The sequence below is a fragment of the Caretta caretta genome, chromosome 3 (genome assembly GCF_965140235.1).
Source record: "Caretta caretta isolate rCarCar2 chromosome 3, rCarCar1.hap1, whole genome shotgun sequence".
NCBI classification, from domain to species: domain Eukaryota; kingdom Metazoa; phylum Chordata; order Testudines; family Cheloniidae; genus Caretta; species Caretta caretta.
In genome coordinates this window covers 114,476,433-114,502,858 of record NC_134208.1, presented here as the reverse complement: position 1 = coordinate 114,502,858, position 26,426 = coordinate 114,476,433, and the positions used below count along the sequence as shown (strand labels likewise).

Below are 26,426 nucleotides of genomic sequence, written 5' to 3'. Positions count from 1 at the left end.
TCCCCTGAATAGATATGTGGACACAATTGGCAACGGGCTTTGTTGCAAGGATAGGTTCCTGGATTAGTGGTTCTGTTGTGTGGTGTGTGGTTGCTGGTGAGTATTTGCTTCAGGTTGGGGGGCTGTCTGTAAGCAAGGACTGGCCTGTCTCCCGAGATCTGAGAGAGTGATGGGCTGTCCTTCAGGATAGGTTGTAAATCCTTGATGATGCGCTGGAGAGGTCTTAGTTGGGCCTGAAGGTGATGGCTAGTGGTGTTCTGTTATTTTCTTTGTTGGGCCTGTCCTGTAGTAGGTGACTTCTGGGAACTCTTCTGGCTCTGTCAATCTGTTTCTTCACTTCCGCAAGTGGGTACTGTAGTTCTAAGAATGCTTGATAGAGATCTTGTAAGTGTTTGCTCCAATCCCTCAGACAGAGACAAATGTGGTTGTATTGTAGATCTTGGCTGTAGAGAATGGATCGTGTGGTGTGATCTGGATGAAAGCTGGAGGCATGTAGGTAGGAATAGGGGTCAGTAGGTTTCCAGTATAGGGTGGTGTTTATGTGACCACCGCTTATTAGCACCGTAGTTCCAGGAAGTGGATCTCTTGCGTGGACTGGTCCAGGCTGAGGTTGATGGTGGGATGGAAATTGTTGAAATCATGGTGGAATTCCTCAAGGGCTTCTTTGCCATGAGTCCAGATGATGAAGATGTCATCAATGTAGCGCAAGAAGAGTAGGGGCATTAGGGGACGAGAGCTGAGGAAGCGTTGTTCTAAGTCAGCCATAAAAATGTTGGCATACTGTGGGGCCATGTGGGTACCCATAGCAGTGCCGCTGATTTGAAGGTATACATTGTCCCCAAATGTGAAATAGTTATGGGTGAGGACAAAGTCACAAAGTTCAGCCACCCGGTTTGCCGTGACATTATCGGGGATACTGTTCCTGACGGCTTGTAGTCCATTTTTGTGTGGAATGTTGGTGTAGAGGGCTTCTACATCCATATAGTGGCCAGGGTGGTGTTTTCAGGAAGATCACCGATGGACTGTAGTTTCCTCAGGAAGTCAGTGGTGTCTCGAAGATAGCTGGGAGTGCTGGTAGCATAGGGCCTGAGGGGGGAGTCTACATAGCCAGACAATCCTGCTGTCAGGGTGTCAATGCCTAAGACGATGGGGCAGGATTTACAGGTTTATGGATCTTGGGTAGCAGATAGAATACCCCAGGTCGGGGTTCCAGGGGTGTGTCTGTGCGGATTTGTTCTTGTGCTTTTTCAGGGAGTTTGTTGAGCAACTGCTGTAGTTTCTTTTGGTAACCCTCAGTGGGATCAGAGGGTAATGGCTTGCAGAAAGTGGTGTTGGAGAGCTGCTGAGCAGCCTCTTGTTCATATTCCAACCTATTCATGATGACGACAGCACCTCCTTTGTCAGCCTTTTTGATTATGATGTCAGGGTTGTTTCTGAGGCTGTGGATGGCAGTGTGTTCTGCACAGCTGAGGTTGTGGGGCAAGTGATGCTGCTTTTCCACAATTTCAGCCCGTGCATGTTGGCGGAAGCATTCTATGTAGAAGTCCAGTCTGTTGTTTCGACCTTCAGGAGGAGTCCACCTAGAATCCTTCTTTTTATAGTGTTGGTAGGAAGGTCTCTGTGGATTAGTATGTTGTTCAGAGGTGTGTTGGAAATATTCCTTGAGTCGGAGACTATGAAAATAGGATTCTAGGTCACCACAGAACTGTATCGTGTTCGTGGGGGTGGAGGGGCAGAAGGAGAGGTAGCCCAGCAGAAGAATCTGTCTTAAGAGTATGGTTGGATAGATTAACTATATTGCTGAGTGGGTTAAGGGAACCACTGCTGTGACCCCTTGTGGCATGTAGTAGTTTAGATAGTTTAGTGTCCTTTTTCTTTTGTAGAGAAGCTAAGTGTGTGTTGTAAATGGCTTGTCTAGTTTTTGTAAAGTACAGCCACGAGGAAGTTTGTGTGGAAGGGTGTTTGTTTGTTTTTTATGAGAGTATCCAGTTTTGAGAACTCATTGTTAATCGTTCCCTGTTTGCTGTAGAGGATGTTGATCAGGTGGTTCCGCAGTTTCTTTGAGAGCGTGTGGCACAAGCTGTCAGCATAGTCTGTGTGGTACGTAGATTGTAGTGGATTTTTTACCTTCAGTCCCTTTGGTATGATGTCCATCTGTTTGCATTTGGAGAGGAAGATGTCTGTCTGTATTTGTACGAGTTACACAGCCGCTATTCTGAAACCTGTCATTATGCAAGGCACTGAATTTAGCCGTATGGAGTGGAAAACTATCAACTTCATGAAAAAACTCGTACAGATACAGACTTTTTTTTAAAAAATCAATTTTCCCCAAGGAGAGCAATAAAGTTTTCCAGACAAGTCTCTTCAATTTGTACTGAATCTAAGCTTTATTTCAAAAAAGTATCCTAGCTCTTACAGTTACGAAAAAAAGACTTCTAACCAGAAGTATTCGCTAATGCAGTGCTGTCTTCCTCTGTCTGTGCAGACAGCTCCCATGTGTCTGTTGTTGTTCATAACTTTTTCAAACTGCAAGATGCAGAAAATTGATCAAAATATTGTCATTTTTAATTATGTACAGAATCCTGTGAGCAGCCACAAAACTGACAAGAATCAAGTCAGTTTCACTCTACTCCTACTTAGGAAAGCTGGAAGCAGAAGCAGAAGACATTGTAATTGCTCGCTGAGGAGGAACAACCAAAAGAAAGACTAGCTAGAAGGGTTTAGAAAGGTAGTAAAAATATCCTCAGAGCACCCAGAAAACCAAAGGAGAGTAATGTAGATATCCCCCAAATATGACAGCCAGGAGGCTGGCAGAGGGGCAAAGTAACAAAGACACACACAGCATCCTCATAAAAGCCAAAAGACAGGAAGTGGAGAAAAATGCTGCTTTGTAGCTGTAAGTGGGGTGCTGGGGAGCTTCAGTTTCAGACACCTCCTAAGCAAAGCCTGATACAACAGGGAAGGAAAAGGTTTGGCATCTCTTCCAGATCCCTAAACAGTTTCTACCTACTACCCCCTCTAGCTTTCATATAGATCTGTGATTAGTAATTTTTTCCCTCCAGCAATGGGTATCAAAACTGTTGCAACCCATGCCTCAATAAAAGCAAGTGAGATACTGATGGAATTAATTAGAAAATGTAAGTACAACAGAGAGAAATGAGGAGGCAGAAGAAAGAAATGGGAGATGAAAATATGTAGTGTAGCAGGGGAAGAGAGTATGCCAAACTGATCCCTAGGCTTCCTCATATGGAGTATCCCAAGAATGAAAGCCTGCTAGTCTGGGTGAAAAACTGCCTGTGCTGCCACACACCCTCAAATCCATAATTCTGAAATGTATAGTATTTAGAGTGTTATGTATTGCATTTATTATTTTTTCTTTGAAAAGTGCAATTACTAAGGCTGGTTGAATAGCAGAAAAATTTTGACTATATACATGAATTAATCAAATATTTTATATATTATTAATTTAACTGGTATTTAGCAAATATTCACTAAATTATATTGAACCAACAAAAGAACTGGACAAATAAAACAGATTACTCAGATAAAGAAAAAAAAGTGAAGTGAAGCCAAGAAGAGGAAAGAAGATATAACAAGAGCACAAGATGCATTAGTAGCTTATTTGATTAATGTATTTAATGAATTTCACAGGTGATAAACAAGATATTAACCTTTTTTTTCTTCCTATTAGGCCATTCCAAGTAGTAAGTTAACACATTTTAAAAACGTGTAAGTAAGACGATGACACGAAATGCAGAGCACAACTTTTTCATTCCATTAAATTGGAGGAGTGTAATCTGTTTGTGGCAGCACAAACATTTTTCACTCATGTTAGCAGGCTTAGTCCCTGGGCTAAATGTCAGGTAAAGAATTGGTCTTCATTTTAAGAAAAACCAATATGTGAAAACTGTACTAGAGAAGCAATTTAACGAGCAAACAAAGCATCTGAACTGATGATCAACAGTGAGAGCAGGGAACTGAACAGAACATCTATTTAAGGTGTTTTGCCGCAATATTATCCTGTATAGACCACTTAAAAGTATTAGAATATTTGACAATAATTCAAACAGGACTTTGATAAATTTAAGACCTGTATTATGGTTTACATAACATTGTTTATTTTTTCCCCACACAAAAAGACAGTGAATTTACCCATTTGCCATCACTGGATGTATATTTTGGAGGATGTAGCTGTTTGGAGAAAAATTTTACTTTGGATTTCAATGAAAATTATGAAGAACTCCTTACTAAGGGGAAAAACATGTTCATTTTAAATTGGCCTGATGTTACTTTAACTTGTCTTTCATCAATGGCCAGCATGGATAAAAATCAAGGATTTAAAAAAAAAAATCGGATTTTTTTGATAAAATGCTTTTTGAGGAAAAAAACCTAAAGATAGTTTTAATTAGGATACATTATAGCTCAAAAAAAAAATCTCATCGTGGAATAGGGATTATAAATTCTAATTCTATAGTATGAGACAATACACTCATGTAATGTTTAAGAAAAGTTTTGTAAATGAGTTCCAATAGTTCATGGATTAGGGACCCAATATTATGAGGTTCTAGGGGCTTCTGTGTAGATTATTTAGGTTAATCTGTCTATCTACCCAATGGGACTCAGTGCTCAGTCAAGAAGATACCATCAGAGATGCTTAGTTTTGCAGTTCTGGACAAGGAGAAGAAGTCTGGAGATAAATGTGAGAAGGGAGAGACAGGCAGTAGAAACAAAAGTGAAACTGTTTGAGCAGCATATTCCAGAAGTCTTGACATCTTTCTGAGTGTAGCCTTCATTGATTTGAGATCTACCATACACTTCTCTCACTAGAAGGGAAAACCTATAATGGCAGCAGGCCATAAAATAGACTCAGTTTGGGAATATTTTAATGAAGTTCCTCTGCCTGTGGGTAAGACAGGCATACGTGCAAAATGCAAACAGTGCAACAAAATTCAAGGCTTGGCTGCCTGAATGAAACATCATGAGAAGTGTTCCTTCTCAGGAAGAAACTGCATTGAAGATGATGAAAGGAACATGTCTGAACATGCAGGATCTTCAGGTTGGTAAACTTTTTTATTTCATACTTCTTTCTGCCTGTCTTCCTTCTGGACTATTCTTGAATTCTCATGTTTGAGCAAAAAATATAGTTGTTACTCTATGGTACTATCATTTTAGATGCAGTTGTGATAAAAAATAAATAGCTGAAATAGGTAGATCTTCCTTTTACAATTTTACCTTTAAAGTAGTATTGTCAGTGAATGCAATGAGTAATACTACATGAGCAGTATGGTAATAATAATTAAATAACTGCATTGACTTGTTTTGTTTAGGAGAATCTATCCTCAACATATAGGATTCTTAAGACTATCCACCTTCAAGATCACCATCATTTTCTATAGTTTCAGAGTTATCTGCCAATGACAGTATTTCAGTCACATCACGTATGTCACATAGCCACAGTATATCACCTGTAGCAAAAATAAATAAATAAATAAATACAAGATCTCCATCATCCAGAAACAACCATAGATACATTTGTGATAAGAATCGGTGGAATACAAAAAGAGGTAATCGATGACAAAATTGCCCGGTTTGTTTATGCAACAAACTCTCCTTTCCCTTTCAGAACCCACACGTCATTAACATGGTTCAGTCATTAAGACCAGGATACAGTCCACCCAACAGAGCAGATGTCGCAGGAAAATTGTTGGATAAAGTGTATGAAACAGAAATTGAGCAGTGTGCAAAGGGTCTAGAGGATGAAATTGTTAACCTGAGTCTTGATGGGTGGAGCAATGTCCACAATGATCCTGTTGTAAGTGCTTGTGTGACAACAAGAAGGGAATGTCTTCCCTAGAGAAACAATTGATACATCAGGAAATGCACACACAGCCAAAGATCTCAACATTGGGCTTAAGAGAAATGCTGAACACATGCTGAGTACCCTGAAGCCTATTGCTGTAACCCTGAACAAAATGCAGGGAAATAGCTATTTTATTACTCAGGCTGTTGAAATTTGGAAGGAACTGAGTGAGATCTTAAAAAGAGAAACATGCAATGACAGAGTTAAATTACAAACATTAAAAAAACAAATAGGACAAGCACTATCTCCAGCTTATTTTCTTGCAAATATTCTCAATACTTGGTACCATGGTCAAACCTTAACTGCTGAAGAAGAGCAGTTGGCTATGACACAGACATCTAGCAATCATCCCTCCATATGCCAACTATAATAAACTTCAGAGCTAAGGGTGAACCATTCAAGAATTATATCTTTGCTGATGATGTTTTAAAGAAAGCCACACCAGTGAACTGGTGGAAGTCACTTAAGCACTTGGATTCAGAGACTGCTGAAGTGATAATCTCACTTTTAACAGCAGCAGCTTCTTCTGCCAGTGTAGAAAGAATATTCTCTTCCTTTGGACTAATTCATTCCAAATTGAGAAATCGTTTGGGACCTGAAAAAAAACAGGAAAGCTTGCTTTCCTTTTCCAGATTATGAACAAACAGGAAAATGAAGGTGAAGACTGAGTTAGCTGCAGAAGCCAATATTTTAAGTTTCTCATGTTGACCTGGCTGACATAGTCTATTTAATTTTTTTTTTTTACTTTCATTTAACTATTTTAGTTAAAAACAATTTTAACAAAAACAAACCTGATTTTAAAAAACTTGAATGTTTAACTAAATTCAAAAATTCATATGCTTCATTTGTTAAAATATTATACATTTGCTGTTGAACAAAAAAATCCAGAATACATAACGTTGTTGTTTTAGTTAAATAAAACAATTTAAATGTCTGTCTGGTGATCTTCTCCTCTTAATAGAGCATGGCAAGAAAATCCTCCAAATATTAATTATTAACCTGTTGAATTGGAGATAGTTCACCTCTCAGTGACTTCATAAATATCTGCTTCAATTACCTTTGGTAAATGAAATAACCAATCATTCATTTTCTGATATAGCTGTAAAATCAATCTGAAAAGTTTTCAAAATAAATCGCTTAAAAATGCATAGTGTGTACCTTCTAAATATGAAACCTACATCTATCTCTGAGTTGTGAAGAATATGTATTAAGGTTATAACAACCAACAAGAATACACTTTTAATGTAGAAATCCATTATTAAATCAAGTCTTCCTGACTAGTGATTTAAATCAAATCCACCCTGTCAATGGCTGATAGAACCATTAATTTGGTGTTTGGAATTTTCACGAAGTTTTAAGATTAACACACCAGGTTCACACTGTTTTTATATACCCATTATCACGGGTAAGTCACCTGCCATGGAGGCATTTGCAAAATTATTTCCATTTATCAGATTATATTATGGATTAAAGTGGATCTACAGACTAACACAAAAAATAAGCATTATTTCATTGACTTGATCTGACTACAAAGACAGACATTCATTTCATTCTAGTTTACTGATAGTCTGAGCTAATAATTTTTACGTGAGGGAACCAACAAAGGGAAAAAACTGGGTTTATGTTAATTTAATTTATCTACAAATATAGTCAAAGATTTTTCACAAAAAAGAAGGGAGAATTCTCTTTGGTTTTACACACTATCTCTGCCCATCCTGGCTAACAGTCATTGATGGAACTATCCTCCATGAACGTATCTAATTCTTTTTTGAACCCTGTTATAGTCTTGGCCTTCAAAACATCCTCTGGCAAAAGAATTCTACAGGTTGACCATGCATTGTGTGAAGAAATCCTTCCTTTTATTTGTTTTAAACCTGCTGCCTATTATTTTCATTTGGTGACTCTTTGTTCTTGTGTTATGAGGAGTAAATAATACTTAATTACTTACTTTCTCCACAGCAGTCATGATTTTATAGACCTCTACCATATCCCCCCTTAGTCATCTCTTTTCCCAGCTGAAGAGTCCCAGTCTTATTAATCTTTCCTCATATGGAAGCTGTTTTATACCCCTCACCATTTTTGTGGCCCTTTCCTGTACCTTTTTCAATTCTAATATATCTTTTTTGAGATGGGGCAACCAGATCTACATGCAGTATTCAAGATGTGGGCGTACCATGGATTTATATAGAGGCAATAAGATATTTTCTGTCTTATCTATCCCAGGGGTGGGCAAACTACGGTCTGCGGCCGCATCCAGCCCTGCAGACGTTTTAATCCAGTCCTCAAGCTCCCACCAGGGACCAGGGTTGGGGGTTTGCCCCGCTCCCTGTGTGCTGTGGCTCCACACGGCTCACGGAAGCAGCGGCATATCCTCCCTCCAGCTCCTACGCATAGGGTGTGACATTGCACCCCATAATGCTTTACATAAATATGCTTATGAGTGTAAATACGACAAAAGAGATTACCATAGAAGTCAGGAAATATGTTCAGAAATCTGCCAGCAACTAAGAAGATGGAAGGTTCTTTGCTGAAGAATCCCTACAATGATGAAATTGCTGCTCTCAAAAGACACTGAAATGATTTTAAGTGAGAAACAAAATCTTCAGATAAGTTATCTTTAGCTTACCTGAGAGCAGAATGACAATTATTTGTGAACAGCCTGCCTATGTTACTGGTAAAAGCATGGGCTGAAAAATCCACTCATTCAGAGAAAGCAGAAATCTCTCAAGTGTCATCAGCTACTCCAGAATCTGAGCTTTCATTTCAATTGTATATTTATTAAATTATGTTGATATCTCATAGGGTTATGAAGAAAACCTTCCAAATGTGAACCAGGAGGGAAAGTAACAAGAAGCAAGCAAGCAAAGATATAGAGTTCAGTATTGGGCAGAACCCTGAACGCAGGGATGATGCAACTTGATGAGAGATCAGATGGGAAGCTAGTGGTGGGGATCTGAGAATGTGTGGGGTGGGTTATGGCCTGAACAGCAAGCACGGCAGTGGCATAATGTGGCAAAGAGAAGCAAACAAGGAATATTATTTTTGCAGCAACATATTGTATTGCTTGGAGAGGACAGAAGAGGAAGAAAGTTGAAAAGGAAATTGCAATAACCTAGGTGAGACATGACTAGGGCAGGGACCAATTTTTAGCTGTGGAAATGGTGAAGAGGTGGCGAATTTTGGAAGTGTTGTATATTGTGAAGCAATATGATTTGGCAAGATCCTGGGTAGGAAAGACAGAAAGGAAATTAGGATGACCCCAACATTGTAAGCTTGAGCGATTGAGAGGATAGCGGACTTGTTAACAGACTGAGAAAAGTGGAAGAGAACTAGTTCAGAATCCTACAAGGAGCACTTCACCCAAGCAGCAATCAATGAACTATGAACTAATATGCAACTCCTCTCCCTTTTTCTAGGATCACTACACGCTTAATACACCAGCAAATGAAATGCTAGTCAGTCAATCTTAAAGAACTTTAACTAACTGTCTATTTCAAAAATATTTTCCGTTTACTATAACTTTTCAGTAAATTACACTTACTGGGCTTAAGTTGTCCAGGACTGATCTCTGATCAAAGACAAAATTGCTTTATGAAAATTTGGGGAAAGAATTTTCAGCTACTTTCAAGTGAGAAAAAACAAATTATTAAAAAAAATTCTAAATGGTTAAAAAATGCATTTCTTAAGTTGGTTCTAGTATTGGAGCTGGGATTCAAACAATGGGGAAAAAACAGCTTTCAATGATAAATGCCTTTGAATGTTCCAGCAAAAATTATTCTCATTTAGTAGAGCTGAAATCAGTTTGTTCACAACCAGTATTTCTGTTGTTTGCTTTTAAAGAAAATATGAATAACACTTTAAGCAAAAGGTACAGCAAGCTGTCCATGTATCCATGGCACCGTAATAAGTTAGCTGGATAAAAATTTACAGAAGGTTTACAGTGCATAAGGCACTGGTCTCTACGAAGTCTCTTGTTCAATTGGTGAGCATCTTTAGATGTACTGTTGTGCACTGAATATGAAACAGGGTTCTGGGGCCCTCCCCATTTAGTCTGCACCTTCTAAAAGGTATGAAACCAGTGGTTATGTCTACAAACCAGCTGGGAAGCAGGATTTCCAGTGTGGGTAAACACATACACTAGCTCTGCTCTTGTGCCCTAAAAACAGTGCGGCTGAAGTGGCTCAGGCTAGCCACTCATGTATCATCCTGCCCGATCCCTTGTCTATATACTTGGGCAACTAGCTCAAGCCACCATGGCCACACTGCGTTTTTAGCAAAAACAACAAGGAGTCCTTGTGACACCTTAGAGACCAACATTTATTTGGGCATAAGCTTTCGTGGGCTAGAACCCACTTCATCAGATGCATGGATTGGAAAATACAGTAGCAGGTATATATATACACGCACATAGTACATGAAAAGATGGGAGTTGCCTTACCAATTGGGGGTCAGTCTAACAAGACAATTCAATTAACAGTAGAATACCAAGGGAGGAAAAATCATTTTTGTAGTGGTACTGAGGGTGGCCTATTTCAAACAGTTAACAACAAGGTGTGAGTAACAGCAGGGGGAAATCAGTATGGTTAAATTAGGTTTTGTAATGACTCATCCACTCCCAGTCTTTATTCAGGCCTAATTTGATGGTGTCCAGTTTGCAAATTATTTCCCGTTCTGCAGTTTCACATTGGAGTCTGATTCTGAAGTTTTTTTGTTGAAGAACTGTCACTTGTAAGTCTGTTATTGAGTGACCACAGAGGTTGAAGTGTTCTCCTACTGGTTTCTGAATGTTGTAATTCCTGATGTCACATTTGTGTGCACTTATTCTTTTGCCTAGAGAGTATCCGGTTTGGCCAATGTACGTGGCAGAGGGGCACTGCTGGCACATGATGGCATATATCGCATTGGTGCGCTAGCTCAAGCGGAGCTTGCACATGAATGTCTACCTTCACTAGAAATCCCACCTCCAAGCTACTGTGAAGACATGCCCAGTAAGACAGGCCTCAGAAAAAATTCTAGCCAGATTCAGTGTGCAAGCACATAAAGCAAAAACCCAAGGACTGATCTCCTACTATAAATGATTAATATCATTATGGGACAATGACAGTTCTATAGTTAATGGGACAATGACAATGGGACAATGACATTATGGGACAATGACAGTTCTATAGTCACAACTGAGCGAGCAAGCGCATAATTGAATAAAGTTATACTAACATGTTACGTTTTCTCATGCTAACAGCATGTTCTAACATTTAACTCTTTAAAAAATTATTTAAGAACCAGCTCAGCTACTACACACTAGCCTGATAGAAAAATATTTTTCTTTTTATTTATCCTAGCATTATATACATGCATAAACCCACAAATTAACTCAACATCAAGTTTATTGGATCATTTGTGTTTTAAAAGGTACATCATTGTATTGATTACAAAGCTATAAAAATAGAAGAATAAAGTTTAAAAAAATACAATACACAGCTGAATTCCTTCACAAATATTAATTTTGAAGCAATGTCTAGAACTCTTTCTTGTGTAGCCTGCTTGCATTTTCCTTCACTGCAAATCAGAAAATACACCGAAGTTATTTCTATTAATAAAATGTGTATAATGGAATTAAACTGTATGTGACTCTGCAGATTTTTTTTAAAGTCTGTTTTATCTATGCTAGGTCAATACAATATTAAGACTTATTTTAATTGCTGTTTCCTATTTAGAATGTCTGGCCTCAATCCTGAAGTTGGCTCCACTTAGATCTCTGCACAAGCACAGAGAACAATAAAGTCAATGGCACAGGTCTCATTGCACATAATAGCTTTGAATAAATCATCAACTCTATAATTCAGATTCTCTACAAAAATACTATTTATGTGGTGTTAAATAGATATCTTAATAAAAGCACTGAAAATAGAAGTACAGCTTAAATCTCTTTACAGCATATGTACTTTTATATTACTATTATTTCAACTTCTTCAAAGTCTAAGTTTCAAAATCCAATTTATTTTTTATACTGTTTGACATTTTTGCATTTCTCTCACCTTAGACAAAGCAAGGCAATGAAGTCCATTTCACCTTTAGGTTCTCAAAGCAGTAAACCCTGCAGGAGGATATGTTTTTGAACTGTTTTTAAGGCTTGAAAAATCCATGTCTACCTTTGAAACGCTTCCCAGACAAGCGAGGAGACTATCAGCGCTTGGAGAGCCAAAACTCATTTAAAAACATTTTTAGCATTTAGAATTGCAAAGATAACCTTCCAAATGATAACCAAACCTAGTGTTAGCTTACTGCATCAGCAGAAGAGACAGCGCCAGTGCCTCTGTAACTCCTCATAGCCTTCCTAATGTAGCCAGTTTCACAGGCTTTATCCAGAGCTCAGTACTCAGTATGAAACTGAAAATAATCTCAGCACTATACTGCGCTGAATGCAGTACCGGTAAGGTATGAGTAGGTTTGGAAGGATTAGATTTTTATCAGTAAATGTCAGTGTGTGTATGGTGAAACTGACGTTTACTAATGGACAAAAAAATATTTCCAGCAATAATCATTGAAGTTTGCAAAGAAGGAAAGGAAGAGAAATGCTGCTTAACAACTTATTAGAGTTTGATTTAAGGATATTTACTTTAGATATTTTGACACATGACATTGCAAATTTGTGTTTTAATGTTATGAAGCTTTAACTTTTGAATCTCAACTTCTATCACCATTAAATAATTATTGCCTGACAACCCCCATCATTTCCCACAACTGTGAACGTTTACCTTGATGAAATTGAAACAGTGTTTAAAAATAAATGTATCCATCAAAATTATAAATAAAAATCAAATTCTGCCAATCCTAACTATGAGCAATGACAAAGGTAAACACTAGAGAAAGGAAAAGGGCTCTGAAATAAAGGAGCTAGGAGATATTACCAAAAACTACATTCTTCCCTCCCCATGAAACAGAGTGATTGAAAAACAACCATCCCTGCAGAAACCAGAATTGCAGAAGTAAAACAATGGAGACAAACTACTAATGCAGTTTACAGAAAAACTGTCTTTCTTGGGGCCACCCCTCACCTCCCAATGTTTAGGGGACTCTGGGAGGGAAAAAATCCTTTCCCCTTCCAGGTGCTAGGAGAGGGCCACTACAAATGTATCAATCAAAGGCTAACATGAAAGACGATCGAACTTAAGCCTATCAGGAACTTAACTCCCTGCCTCCTCTCAATTTGGATCACACACACAAACCAGCCCGCCCTCGGGCTGCAGGTCATTAAAACAGAACCCAGCTGTGGGCATCAGTCCCAACCTTGCCGCACCCAACACAGGAGCAGTGCGAGTCCTGGGAAAAGTGGGAGGGAAACTGCACCTCAGATGGGCACGGGGAGGTGGGGTGACATCAACAGCCACATAGCACTTTCCAGAGGAGCCTATAACCTGGACGGCCCAGCGGCACCAGCTGAGCCCCGCGCTCCCCGAGGAGAAGGGGACTGGAATCCTACCAACGCGTTGCCCTAGATTTCTCTTGTGCATCGCGGCCACAACCACTCCCCCCCCCGCCGCCTCCGCTTCTCTCCAACCCGGCCCGTGCCCCCGGGATTTAACCAAGGGCCACTAAGAGCCACGCGCCAGAGAGCGTCCAGCGACACCGATACAAAGGGACCGTGACACGGTGAAGTAACCGCCCCCCGCAATGGCCTCAGGCCGTTCAACGCTCCCAGCCAGCCTCTCCCCCGCTGTCACTCGGACCCAACGGCTCCCCGCGCTGGCAGCGCCTCCCGCCCCCCGCCGGGGCTGGGTCCGGAGCCACAGCCCACCCCGGCTGCCGGCACGGGGCAGAGCGGAGGAGACACGAGGCGGGCAGCACCGGCAGGCAGGGTGACAGCCGCCGCCGCCGCACGGCACGCCCCCACCCCTGGCGGCTGCAGCCTAGGCCGAGCCTGGAGTGGGAGAGGAGCCGCCGCTGCATCCCCAGGAGCCGCCGCCGCCCTCAGGCTGGCTGCGCGGGAACCCACCCGCAAGGGCGGGGCGGTGCTGGTGCCCCGCAACACCCATACCCAGAGGCGGCGATGGCCCCGCGCCCTCCGCGGACAACCCACCCCCGGAGCCGGGTTCCTCCCCGGCGCTCCCCGCCCCCGGCCCGCTCAGTGACAGTTGGTCTCTCCCCAGCCGAGGACGGAATGTGACGTGCGTCTTGCCGATGGGCCGGTAACGGCCGGGGAATGGGGTTGGGGCTGTGCGCGCCGGGGCCCCTCCCTCGCCTGGCCGGCCCCAGACTCACTGCGCAGGTTGTGGATGAGCTCGGAGTGGCTGGAGCCTCCTGACTTCCAGGCCATCGCTAGACACACTCTGCGGAGGAGGTAGAAAGCCGCCTTCAGCGCCGCGACTGCGCAGAAAAGCTTGCCAAGGAACGACACAACCTCTAGCGCCGACTCAGGCACCGCCTCCTCCCCAGCCGCGCGCCCGCCGGGGGGAGGGGCCGCGCGCCCACCGCCCCGCGCGCCCGACATTCTCAACGGCCGCCAGCTAGATCTGCGCACGCGCGTCCATAGAAAGGCAGGGAAGAGCTGGGAGGGGTCGAATATCTTCGTTTGGGTGCTGGGGGGGACCGGGGGAAGTAGAAGTCGCAACGTTCTAGCTGCGTCACTGTAGCTGTTGCCCACATATAAAATATATCTATAGGAGGGGATATGTGGGATCCGTGTGGGGAGAGGCTACATGCAGTCGGTTGGAGCTGTCAGAGGCAGTGAGAGCCACAAGCAGCATGCCGCTGCACAGCCACACCTCGGCAAAGGCTGGAGTGTTTGGGATTTTGGGGGTGTGTGGGAGGGTTGGTTCAGGTCCGTTTTAAAGAAAAGGGCAGATGTGAAGTTTGAACCTAAAGCCAGGCTTCCCCAGAGTGCTGTGGTCCCAGTTCTCGCCTATCTCTCGTTATTAAACGTGGGGCACTTTAACAGCAAGGATGGAGTTCACAGGAGCTTTTTCTATGGCTTCCATCGTGGCAGTAGCTGAGTGACTAATATGGCGATTTCCTGCAATGTCCTTGAAAAACCTGGTTAAATTAAGTTTTAGTATCTTTGGAGTCCATTGTACTAAATACAAAAGTTATGTATGTTTGTAGGTCAGTATTGTATATACCATGCCTGGGGGGCAGATGTGAACTCTGGGAAGTGTTATGAACTTCAAAGGACTGCTGACAATGTGCCAAACAAGAATGGATTTAAGGGACATAAAATGTTAAGTGGTTTTCCTGGGAATCTCTAGCAGGAGGTGAATGCAAATTCTTCACTTCCAGCCTTTTGAAGCTGCACCCTAAGGAGAGAACTATTATCTGCTGATTACCTGTTCCCTGACTGTGAGGGAAGGCCTACGCTATGGCAGTGATCCACGCTCTGAGGTCAATCCATCGGCAGTCGATTTACCGGGTCTACTAAAGACCTGCCAGATCGACAGTGGATCACTCTCCGGTCAACCACTGTACTCTACCCCGACAAGAAGAGTAAGGTGAGTCAACGGGAGATTTTCTCCCATCGACCCACCGCGGTGTAGACCCCATGGTAACTCGACCTAAGGTACGTCGACTCCAGCTACATTATTCACGTAGCTAGAGTTGCATAGTGTAGGTCAACTTATCGCAGTAGTGTAGACATAGCATTAATGTCAGAGAACTAAGCTGTATGAAGGTGTGACCAAAGTCCTAGTAGGGAACCAGCTATGGTCACTCAATTAGGGTGAACTGCAAAGAAGGAGGCAGACAATCCCCATAAAGATGGTGGATATTCCAATACTTAGATATACCAAGCTAGAATAAAACAGCTTCTTTATTACCTTACTGGTTCCTCAGAAGTCCAAACAACACAGTTCCCTTAAAGTGATCCAGCCTCAGGCCTCCATCCGGGTACCCATGTCAAATACGAAGAAATTTTCTGTAAATCTTATTTCATTATATAACACAAAAGATTCTGTCCCACAGGATTGGACACATTACCTCCCAGGTTAATGAATGTTTCAGATCTTACCCAAATACACGCTACAGCCAATTCTTATTACCTAAACTAAACTTTATTTAAAAACAAAAGAGAGAATAGTTAAAAGATCAATATACATACAGACATGAGTTGAATTCATTTAGATGCAGATTCATAGTAGAGATGGTGAGCTTTGTAGTTGCAAAGAGTTCTTTTAGAAATAGTTCATTGGTTATAGTCCAATGTCCAAATATCATATTCAGGGCATACTAGCATAACTTGGACCTCAGTCTTGTGACTCAAACTTCCCCTGATGAAGCCTAAGCAGATCTGAGATGACAGAATCAGGACCAAGGATCTTGTGTACAATTTCATGCCCTCTTTGACAAGTTGGGACTTCCTCCGGGAACAAAAGGCAATTAGGATGACTTTGAAGGAGGTCCATCACCCGTACTTAGCTATAGAATTAACATAAGGCAGTTTGCTTGTTCCTCCACCATTCACAGATTATTTGCTATACATTTCAAAGAGGGATGTATACAGAGATATCCCATGTTTACAATTAATTTCAATGTGAGGATGTTCTTTTGATCTCTGAATTATCGGAATACAGCATAGACAGGGACTGTTGATTATATTGTGGACCCTACTCATACATATGTAAATACTCAAAAACACGACCATTACCTTCCCACATATCTTTTGAGGGTTATGTATTTTGCAGGATGTTTAATCCTTTCTGGCCATGCATCACAGAAGGAGAGCTCAACCCATCCATGGGAGCACAGGCACCGGCTTCCTCCTTGCCCCAGGGGGTACTCAACCCCCATTCTGCCCCAGGTCCTGCCCCACTACACACCCTCCCCCAAGCCCTCACCCCCGCCTCTTCCTGCCCAGTTCTTCCCCCTCCCCCATGTGCGCCCCATCCCCCCTTCTCCTCCTCCCACCCAGCACCTCCTGCCTGCCACAATCAGCTGTTCGGAGGCAGGCAGGAGGTGCTGGGTGGGAGGAGGAAGAGTTGATCGGCATGGCAGCTGGAGGGGGAGGGGGAAGAGCTGACTGCAGGTGGGTGCTAAGCACCAACTAATTTTTTTTTTCCATGGCCTGGAGCACCCACGGAGTCAGTGCCTATGCATGGGAATTCTAGTTCTGAGCTGAGCCTGTTACGAACATGTAACTACAGAAATATCCCTTGGTGGGGTTTGAAGGACTGACACCAGAGCCCATGTTGGAGCTAGGGGTGATATCTGGTAAGTTTATTAGCATGCATGTAGGTTATTTTATTTTTATTAATATTGTCTCTGTAATGCTTGCTTAGAAAGACCTAGATGGGAGCTTGTAACTGCTAGCAATTACAGCTCTTTGTAGCCTTGAGAGAGAAACAAATTGCAGACACGGGCCTGTTTAGGCATTCTGGCTTGCTTAAGCTATCACAGCATAGGCAGAGAACTGGCAGCCTGGAAAAAACATCAGTCAAAAGGGAGAGAGATGCAGGTCTCTACCCAAAACAGGTTACAGCTGAGGAGCCAGAAGCCTAGAGTGGGTGCCCTTGAGGGACCATGGAGGGGGAAATACAGGTGCCACTAAATTGTGACACTGAGCACCTCCTGTTCATGTATTTCTTCACAACACCCCTAAAAACTTGTCCCTCACAAGAACTGTGGCACAGAGATTACATGACTTGCCTAAGGTCACAGAGTGTGTCACTAGCAGAAATGCAGAAGAAACCCGGTTTCCTGAGCCTGACTTGTTTTATATACCTACTGGGTCTGATTCTTTTCCTCTGTCCAGTTTTATGCCCAAATAACTCAACTGACTTCAGTAGAGTTATTACTGACATGATTATGGAAATGCTCTTTGCAACTCCATAGTCAAGGTTAAGTTCCATTTTGCATTTAAAGCAGGATTCAACTTATTTGTGTTGTCTGAAAAATATATTATATCCTCCCTAAATGTACAGTGCTTACTTTTAGAGTATAGAAAGAATTTAAGTAATTTTATTAATTAACCCATAAGTTTAAATGGTTATTTGAAAAACTTAACATCTTTGTACATCTGCTCTTTGTCCCAAATGATCTTTACAATGAAATAACAGACACTTTAAATGTTCCATATTGTTAAAATTAACTGAAATATTTTGCATATGCTATTTTTGAAGAAATTCAGTCAGTATGACATCAGAGGTAATTCAATCAATCACCATCTACCCTCTATAGCTAATGTGCGTGCCACAATTCTACTGGTTGTAATGGTATGAGGAAGGTTAAATACGTGACAGATTCTCTCATTGACAGATCATTTGGTCTGCCTGTCACTGCCCTTTAAAGATTCTGTGGCTGCATGCTAGTTTGGACATCAGTACTTAAAAGGCTCCCTACCGTCGCTCCCATCACACACTGAGTGGGGTGCATGGGGGATATCTTAAAGCATGTGTGCCCACCCTACTCACACACAAAATGGGCTTTAGGGAATAGGCTCTCCCTGCTCCTCCTTCACATAACACAGTCCTCTAAACAAATAATTCAGTTGCAAATTGTGTCAGAATAACCAGTATCCCTTATCAGTGGAAAGTTTAGTGTTTATTTATGAAAATTTTAATATTTTTAAAACTAAGGAAATTCTCAGAATATAGCATTAAGGCTGCCTTGTGGCGATACTACAAGGGGAAAAATATGTAAAAGAAAACAAACTCATATGTCAACAGAAATCAGTTGCATCTAATCTGGGACCTCAAATACCTTCATAACCATATGATTATTGCATGCTGTCAGTACAGGGCAAAGTTAAGGTTGGTTGGGTGCCTAACAGCAGTTTTTTACTTTAACATGTTTGGATTTCTTCTTATAAACTTAACTCTGAATTTCCAGAGTTTATAATGCTTGTTTCTTGGATTATTACAATATTTCTGTGATTTTTTTTTTCACTCTTATATTACTGATACATACTCCGAGCCTTAACTAGAATCATAGAATCATAGAATATCAGGGTTGGAAGGGACCTCAGGAGGTCATCTAGTCCAACCCCCTGCTCAAAAGCAGGACCCATACCCAATTAAATCATCCCAGCCAGGGCTTTGTCAAGCCTGACCTTAAAAACTTCTAAGGAAGGAGATTCCACCACCTCCCTAGGCAACGCATTCCAGTGTTTCACCACCCTCCTAGTGGAAAAGTTTTTCCTAATATCCAACCTAAACCTCCCCCACTGCAACTTGAGACCATTACTCCTTGTCCTATCCTCTCCACCACTGAGAATAGTCTAGAACCATCCTCTCTGGAACTACCTCTCAGGTAGTTGAAAGCAGCTATCAAATCCCCCCTCATTCTTCTCTTCTGCAGACTAAACAATCCCAGTTCCCTCAGCCTCTCCTCACAAGTCATGTGTTCCAGACCCCTAGTCATTTTTGTTGCCCTTCGCTGGACTCTCTCCAATTTATCCACATCCTTCTTGTAGTGTGGGGCCCAAAACTGGACACAGTACTCCAGATGAGGCCTCACCAATGTCAAATAGAGGGGGACGATCACGTCCCTCAATCTGCTCGCTATGCCCCTACTTATACATCCCAAAATGCCATTGGCCTTCTTGGCAACAAGGGCACACTGCTGGCTCATATCCAGCTTCTCGTCCACTGTCACCCCTAGGTCCTTTTCCGCAGAACTGCTGCCTAGCCATTCGGTCCCTAGTCTGTAGCTGTGCATTGGGTTCTTCCGTCCTAAGTGCAGGACCCTGCACTTATCCTTATTGAACCTCATCAGACTTCTTTTGGCCCAATCCTCCAATTTGTCTAGGTCCCTCTGTATCCTATCCCTGCCCTCCAGCGTATCTACCACTCCTCCCAGTTTAGTATCATCCGCAAATTTGCTGAGAGTGCAATCCACACCATCCTCCAGATCATTTATGAAGATATTGAACAAAACCGGCCCCAGGACCGACCCCTGGGGCACTCCACTTGACACCGGCTGCCAACTAGACATGGAGCCATTCATCACTACCCGTTGAGCCCGACAATCTAGCCAACTTTCTACCCACCTTATAGTGCATTCATCCAGCCCATACTTCCTTAACTTGCTGACAAGAATATTGTGGGAGACCGTGTCAAAAGCTTTGCTAAAGTCAAGATACAATACATCCACTGCTTTCCCTTCATCCACAGAACCAGTAATCTCATCATAGAAGGCAATTAGATTAGTCAGGCATGACCTTCCCTTGGTGAATCCATGCTGACTGTTCCTGATCACTTTCCTCTCATGTAAGTGCTTCAGGATTGATTCTTTGAGGACCTGCTCCATGATTTTTCTGGGGACTGAAGTGAGGCTTACTGGCCTGTAGTTCCCAAGATCCTCCTTCTTCCCTTTTTTAAAGATTGGCACTACATTAGCCTTTTTCCAGTCATCCGGGACTTCCCCCGTTCGCCACGAGTTTTCAAAGATAATGGCCAATGGCTCTGCAATCACAGCCGCCAGTTCCTTTAGCACTCTCGGATGCAACTCATCCGGCCCCATGGACTTGTGCATGTCCAGTTTTTCTAAATAGTCCCTAACCACCTCTTTCTCCACAGAGGGCTGGCCATCTATTCCCCATGTTGTGATGCCCAGCACAGCAGTCTAGGAGCTGACCTTGTTCGTGAAGACAGAGGCAAAAAAAGCATTGAGTACATTAGCTTTTTCCACATCCTCCGTCACTAGGTTGCCTCCCTCATTCATTAAGGGGCCCACACTTTCCTTGGCTTTCTTCTTGTTGCCAACATACCTGAAGAAACCCTTCTTGTTACTCTTAACATCTCTCGCTAGCTGCAGCTCCAGGTGCGATTTGGCCCTCCTAATTTCATTCCTACATGCCCGAGCAATATTTTTATACTCTTCCCTGGTCATATGTCCAACCTTCCACTTCTTGTAAGCTTCTTTTTTATGTTTAAGATCTGCTAGGATTTCACCGTTAAGCCAAGCTGGTCGCCTGCCATACTTACTATTCTTTCGACACATCAGGGGATGGTTTGTCCCTGTAACCTCAACAGGGATTCCTTGAAATACAGCCAGCTCTCCTGGACTCCTTTCCCCTTCATGTTAGTCCCCCAAGGGATCCTACCCATCCGTTCCCTGAGGGAGTCGAAGTCTGCTTTCCTGAAGTCCAGGGTCCGTATCCTGCTGCTTACCTTTCTTCCCTGTGTCAGGATCCTGAACTCAACCAACTCATGGTCACTGCCTCCCAGATTCCTATCCACTTTTGCTTCCCCTACTAATTCTTCCCGGTTTGTGAGCAGCAGGTCAAGAAAAGCTCCCCCCCAGTTGGCTCCTCTAGCACTTGCACCAGGAAATTGTCCCCTACGCTTTCCAAAAACTTCCTGGATTGTCTATGCACCGCTGTAGTGCTCACCCAGCAGATATCAGGAAAATTAAAGTCACCCATGAGAACCAGGGCATGCGATCTACTAGCTTCCGCACCTTAATGTACTTTTTGTCTGAGAATTTATACCGGTATGCACTGGATTAAGGTCTACACCCCTTGTTCCAAAGAGTTTACAATCATAGGCCCCGTCTACACTGGCAAGTTTCTGTACAGTAAAGCAGCTTTCTGCGCTGTAACTCCCGAGGTGTACACATTGCCAAGCCACTTAGTGCACAAAAACTGCACAGTTGTAGCGCTCTTAAAAAAAAAAAAAACACCCCAATGAGAGGTGTAGAGCTTTCTGCACCGGGGCTACAGCGTTGCCATGCCGGTGTAGACACCGTGGTGATTACAGCGCTGTGATTGGCCTCCGGGAGGTGTCACACAATGCCTGTTCTTGCCTGTCTGGTCATCGGTTTCAACTCTACTGCCCTGCCCTCAGGTGACCAACTGTCATCCCCACCCCGTAAATTCCTTTGCGAATTTGAAAGTCCCCTTCCTGCTTGCTAGTTGATGCACGCATCTTTCCAGGTAGCCATACCTGCTCCATGCACCAGGCAATCCCCCGCTTGGAGCAATGCCGAGCTGCTGGACCTCATCGGCATTTGGGGAGAGGAAGCTGTGCAGTCCCAGCTGCACTCCAGCCATAGAAATTATGATACCTATGGACAGATTTCATGATGCATGATAGAAAGGGGCCATGACCAAGACACACTGCAGTGTAGGGTAAAAGTGAAGGAGCTGTGGAACGCCTACCACAAGGTGCAGGAGGCAAACTGCCACTCCAGTGCCTCACCCACGAGCTGCTGCCTCTACAAAGAGCTGGACGCGATACTTGGTGGCGACCCCACCTCCCTGCGAACGCCCCTGTGGATACTTCATTGGCTCACACACAGGGCCGTCCCTAGCTATTCTGGGGCCCTATGGCAGGGCTCGGGGGAGCTGGCCCCAGGCCTCCGGCGGGGCCGGGGAAACCACCCTCCAGCACTCAACAACAGCACGGCTGGGGCCAGGTCCCTGCACTTCCTGCTGCCGGTGAATGCAGGCCTGGCCTTGCTGCAATCCTCAAGGGTGGGAAGAGGCGGGGCAGGGGTGGGGGCAGAGCAGTGCGGGGGCTTTGGGGTAGGGGTGGAGTGGGGGCGGGACTGGGGTGGAGCAGAGGCAGGGCTGGGGTAGGGCAAGGGTGGGAGGGTCTGGGGAAGAGGCGGTGCAGGGGCTGGAGCAGCACGCAGCTGCACAGGGCACTAGGAAATTTGGTGCCCCAAGTTTCCTGATGCCCTACACAGCTGCATACTTTGCGTATGGGTAAGGACAGCCCTGCTCACGTGCCAGTCAAGAGTGGACCGAGTCAGGAGGAGAAAATCTTGGACGAAGTGGGGCGGGGGACCCAAAGGCAGAGGATGGCTTGGAGGCCAGAGATGCATGCAGTCAAGAGCTCTTTTCTACCCCGGAAGAGCCTAGCAAGTCGGATTTTGGCGAAGTGCAAACAGGAGAGGAGGTCCTTGGTAAGTGGATCTGATTTTGGGAATTGCTGAAGCAATTTGTTGCAGGCAGGAGGCTTGCACAAATCAGGCTTGTCTCCCATCAAATGCCTATTTTGAACTGCGGCACAGGCTATTGATAGACTCCCTCACTTTACTGGAATCTCCCTCAGAGATCTCCAGGAAACTCTCATGGAGATACTGGGCAATCCGCTGCTGCAGAAATTGAAGGACTGGCAGAACCGCGAGAAGAAGGACTGAAAGGAGAATGTGACACACCAGAAAGAAGCCACGGAGCGGCTCTTAAACGTTATGGAGCACCAAGCAGACACGCTCCAGGCTATACTAGCTCTTCAAAGTGAGCAGCTCCGCGTCCGCCCTCCCCTGTAGCCGCTGTCATAAAACTCTTTCCCACGCCCCCTACCACCAACACACTGTTATCAACCTCCTGGCTCCGCTTTCTACCCGCAGCATTCCACTCCTCCCACCTCACAGTCCAGCACTGTGGACTCCCAATACCCACTGCACTCAACACCCATCCCTCTGCAGTTTGGCCCTGCTGAAGTACACCACCCACTGCATTGTACTCCAAAGGAGAAGGTTGGGTATCATCCCTGGACATACATAAATCTGTAGCTGTCCCAGAACCCCTCCTCCTCTTGAGACCTTCTATTCCCACATCCTCCTCCCTGCTGATGAATTTTTTCGTTTGACTCTCTCCTCCGGTTGTTGTCTTTTAATAAAAGAATTGTGTTTGTTTGAAAGCAATCTTTATTCTATTAAGTGAAAGCAAAAAGCACTGCAAGGCAACATACAATTATGTTAAGGCCCATTCTTGTATCATGTGCACCAATCACCTCCGAGCATTACAAGCACTGCAATCCTGAGCATAGCAACAAACCTTAGTGGCTTTCAGCCTCAAATTGCTGCCTCAAGGCATCCCTGATCCTTATGGCCCCACGTTGTGCTCCTCTGATAGCCCTGGTCTCTGGCTGTTCAAACTCAGCCTCCAGGTACTGAGCCTCTGTGGTCTAGCCCTGAGTGAAGCTTTCACCTGTCCCTTCACAAATATTATGGAGTATACAGCACACGGCTATAAGCATAGGAATATTGTCATCGGCCAAGTCCAGCTTCCCATACAGGCATCGCCAGTGAGCTTTTAAATGGCCGAATGCACACTCCACAGTCATTCTGCACTGGCTCAGCCTGTTGTTGAACCGCTCCTTGCTGCTGTCAAGTTGCCCCGTGTACGGCTTCATAAGCCACGACATTTAGGGGTAGGCGGGGTCTCCAAGGATCACAATGGGCATTTCGACTTCCCCTACGGTGATCTTCTGGTCCGTGAAGAAAGTCTCTGCTTGTAGCTTCTTGAACAGGCCAGTGTTCCGAAAGATGTGTGTGTCATGCACCTTTCCAGACCAGCCTGTGTTAATGTCCATGAAACGTCCACAGTGATCCACAAGTGCCTGGAGAACCATTGAGAAATATCCCTTGCGATTAATGTACTCAGTGGCTAGGTGGTCTGGTGCCAGAATTGGAATGTGCGTGCCATCAATCGCCCCTCCGCAGTTAGGGAAGCCTGTTTGTGCAAAGCCATCCACAATGTAACACACATTGCCCAGAGGCATGGTCTTTCGAAGCAGGATCCAATTAATGGCCCTGCACACCTCCATCAACATAAGTCCAGCGGTTGACTTTCCCGCTCTGAACTGGTTAGCGACCGATCAGTAGCAGTCTGGAGTAGCCAGCTTCCACAGTGCAATCACCACGTGCTTCTCCAATAACAGGGCAGCTCTCATTCTTGTGTCCTTGAGCCGCAGGGCTGGTACAAGCTCATCACAATCCCATGAATGTGGCTTTCCTCATGCGAAAGTTCTGCAGCCACTGCTCATCATCCCATCACGATGTGATCCCACCACTCAGTGCTTGTTTCCCAAGCCCAAAAGTGGCGTTCCACTGTGGTCAGCACCTCCGTGAAAGCCACAAAAAAATCGTGTGTCTTACTATGCGTGGCGAGATCAATATCGCACTCCTCTTGCCTTTGTAGTTTAAGGAATAACACCACTGCCCCTTGTGACGTGTTAGTCAGAGTGAGCAGCATACTGGTCAGCAGTTCGGGAACCATTCCTGCAGCCTAAAAGAGGCAGGGAGAGCAGTACACAAACCGTTGAAAGATGGCACCAAATGTGGGTGGAAGCACAGGGTTTGCTGGGATGCAAAGCAATGCATCACGGGGTATTGGGACTGGACCCAGGATGCCCCATGACTCCCTCCGCCTTCCCACAGTCTTAGCAGCACTAGAGAAAGAGGTGCTCTGTGGGATAGCTGCCCAGAGTGCACCACTTCAAATAGCTCTGCAAGTGCCACAAGTGTGAACACACGATTGTGCAGACAGCTGTCATAGTGAACACACAACAGCGATTTTCCTTCTGCACTCTCTGAGCGGCACTGTAACTGCCAGTGCTGTAACTCTGCCAGTGTAGAAGTGCCCTAAAATTCACCACACCAAAAATGTGTTGGAAACTGGGAGGGTGACAATAGTGAATAGTAGAAGGGAAATGAGGGGCTATGAGGGTGATTGCATCCATCAGCATATCAATTCATTCCTTTAATTATAACATCAAAGATTTTTCATTTAGAAAACATTAGTATAGAGTGTAGTATAAAGCTCCATCCATTGTCAGAGGCTTTTGTGAGTGAAGGTTATGATGTGGAATTTACTTGGTGTACCTTAGAGGAAGCTTACTGAGAGCTAAACTAGGGCAACACAAGATTTCTCCTTCTAAATGACATACAAAAATCGACATTAAATTGGACTGCACAATTAGGAAATGCCAAATTTACATTGGACCAAGCTCTGAAGTCTTAGGCTATGGCTACATTGCAGAGCTAACAGCAGTGCAGCTGCACCGAAGTAAAGGTCCTAATAATAGGTTTAATATTAAAAGGAAAAAGAAAGAAGAGAGGTACAACTGGTTAAAAGAACAATACACAGACAAATGACTTTTAGTGTTCACAGTTCAGGATCAGAGCAGTGATGGAATGAACTGCTGGTTTGTAAAAATCTCTCTGGAATCATCCCAACAGGTCAGAATCCAAATTTAGATGTTTAGTTTAGATGTAAAGTCTGTTAAAGTCTTTACATGCATTATCCAGGACATTCCAAATAGTTATTTGGAAGATCTCCATTTTACCATGTATACTTTCCCTGTTCAAAATTTAAGCAGATGAGAGATGACAGGATTAGGCTTGGGGCTTTTCTTTTATAGCTCTTCTAGCAGGCTGACATGCCTCGTTGTCACAGCAGGCGGTGTCAACCTTTGCTTTGAAGATGATCTTCTATTTCCTATGCATACACAGGTAAACTAGTTACACTCATTAATGTATTAACATAAGGCAAATAACAGAGATAGTTAAACTGAAGACAATGTAGATAATATTATTAAAAAGAAAAGGAGTACTTGTGGCACCTTAGAGACTAACCAATTTATTTGAGCATAAGCTCACGAAAGCTTATGCTCAAATAAATTGGTTAGTCTCTAAGGTGCCACAAGTACTCCTTTTCTTTTTGCGAATACAGACTAACACGGCTGCTACTCTGAAACCTGTCATAATATTATTAGTTTTCCTGCAGTATCTTACATCTTTGATCTTAAAGTTAACTGGACACAGTCCCATACATAATTAAGGCAATTAAGACATCAAAGGGAATTAGCATCTACAAACTAATCTGGTTACATTGTTAAACTTCTAACTA

General features: G+C 43.6%; 1 protein-coding gene and 1 long non-coding RNA gene across 4 annotated transcripts in view; one reads left to right on the top strand and one right to left on the bottom strand.

Moving 5' to 3' along the window:
* PCMT1 (protein-L-isoaspartate (D-aspartate) O-methyltransferase) overlaps positions 1-14,294 on the bottom strand; it is a 51,888-nt gene extending 37,594 nt beyond the window's left edge. Inside the window, exon 1 of one of the 3 annotated variants that reach the window (XR_012667693.1) lies at positions 14,120-14,294. Coding sequence is in view for 2 of the 3 variants with exons in the window: in XM_048844281.2 (XP_048700238.1) it covers positions 14,120-14,174 (55 nt within the window). In the remaining variant the exon portion in view is untranslated. The remainder of the gene's footprint in view (positions 1-14,119) is intronic. The other 2 variants (XM_048844281.2, XM_048844282.2) reach the window with 2 other exon arrangements.
* A 2,529-nt stretch (positions 14,295-16,823) lies between these two features.
* LOC142071578 (uncharacterized) lies at positions 16,824-23,433 on the top strand. The gene is made up of 2 exons (XR_012667694.1): positions 16,824-17,056; positions 22,504-23,433. It is a non-coding gene; the product is annotated as an uncharacterized LOC142071578 (long non-coding RNA).
* The last annotated feature ends 2,993 nt before the right edge of the window (positions 23,434-26,426 follow it).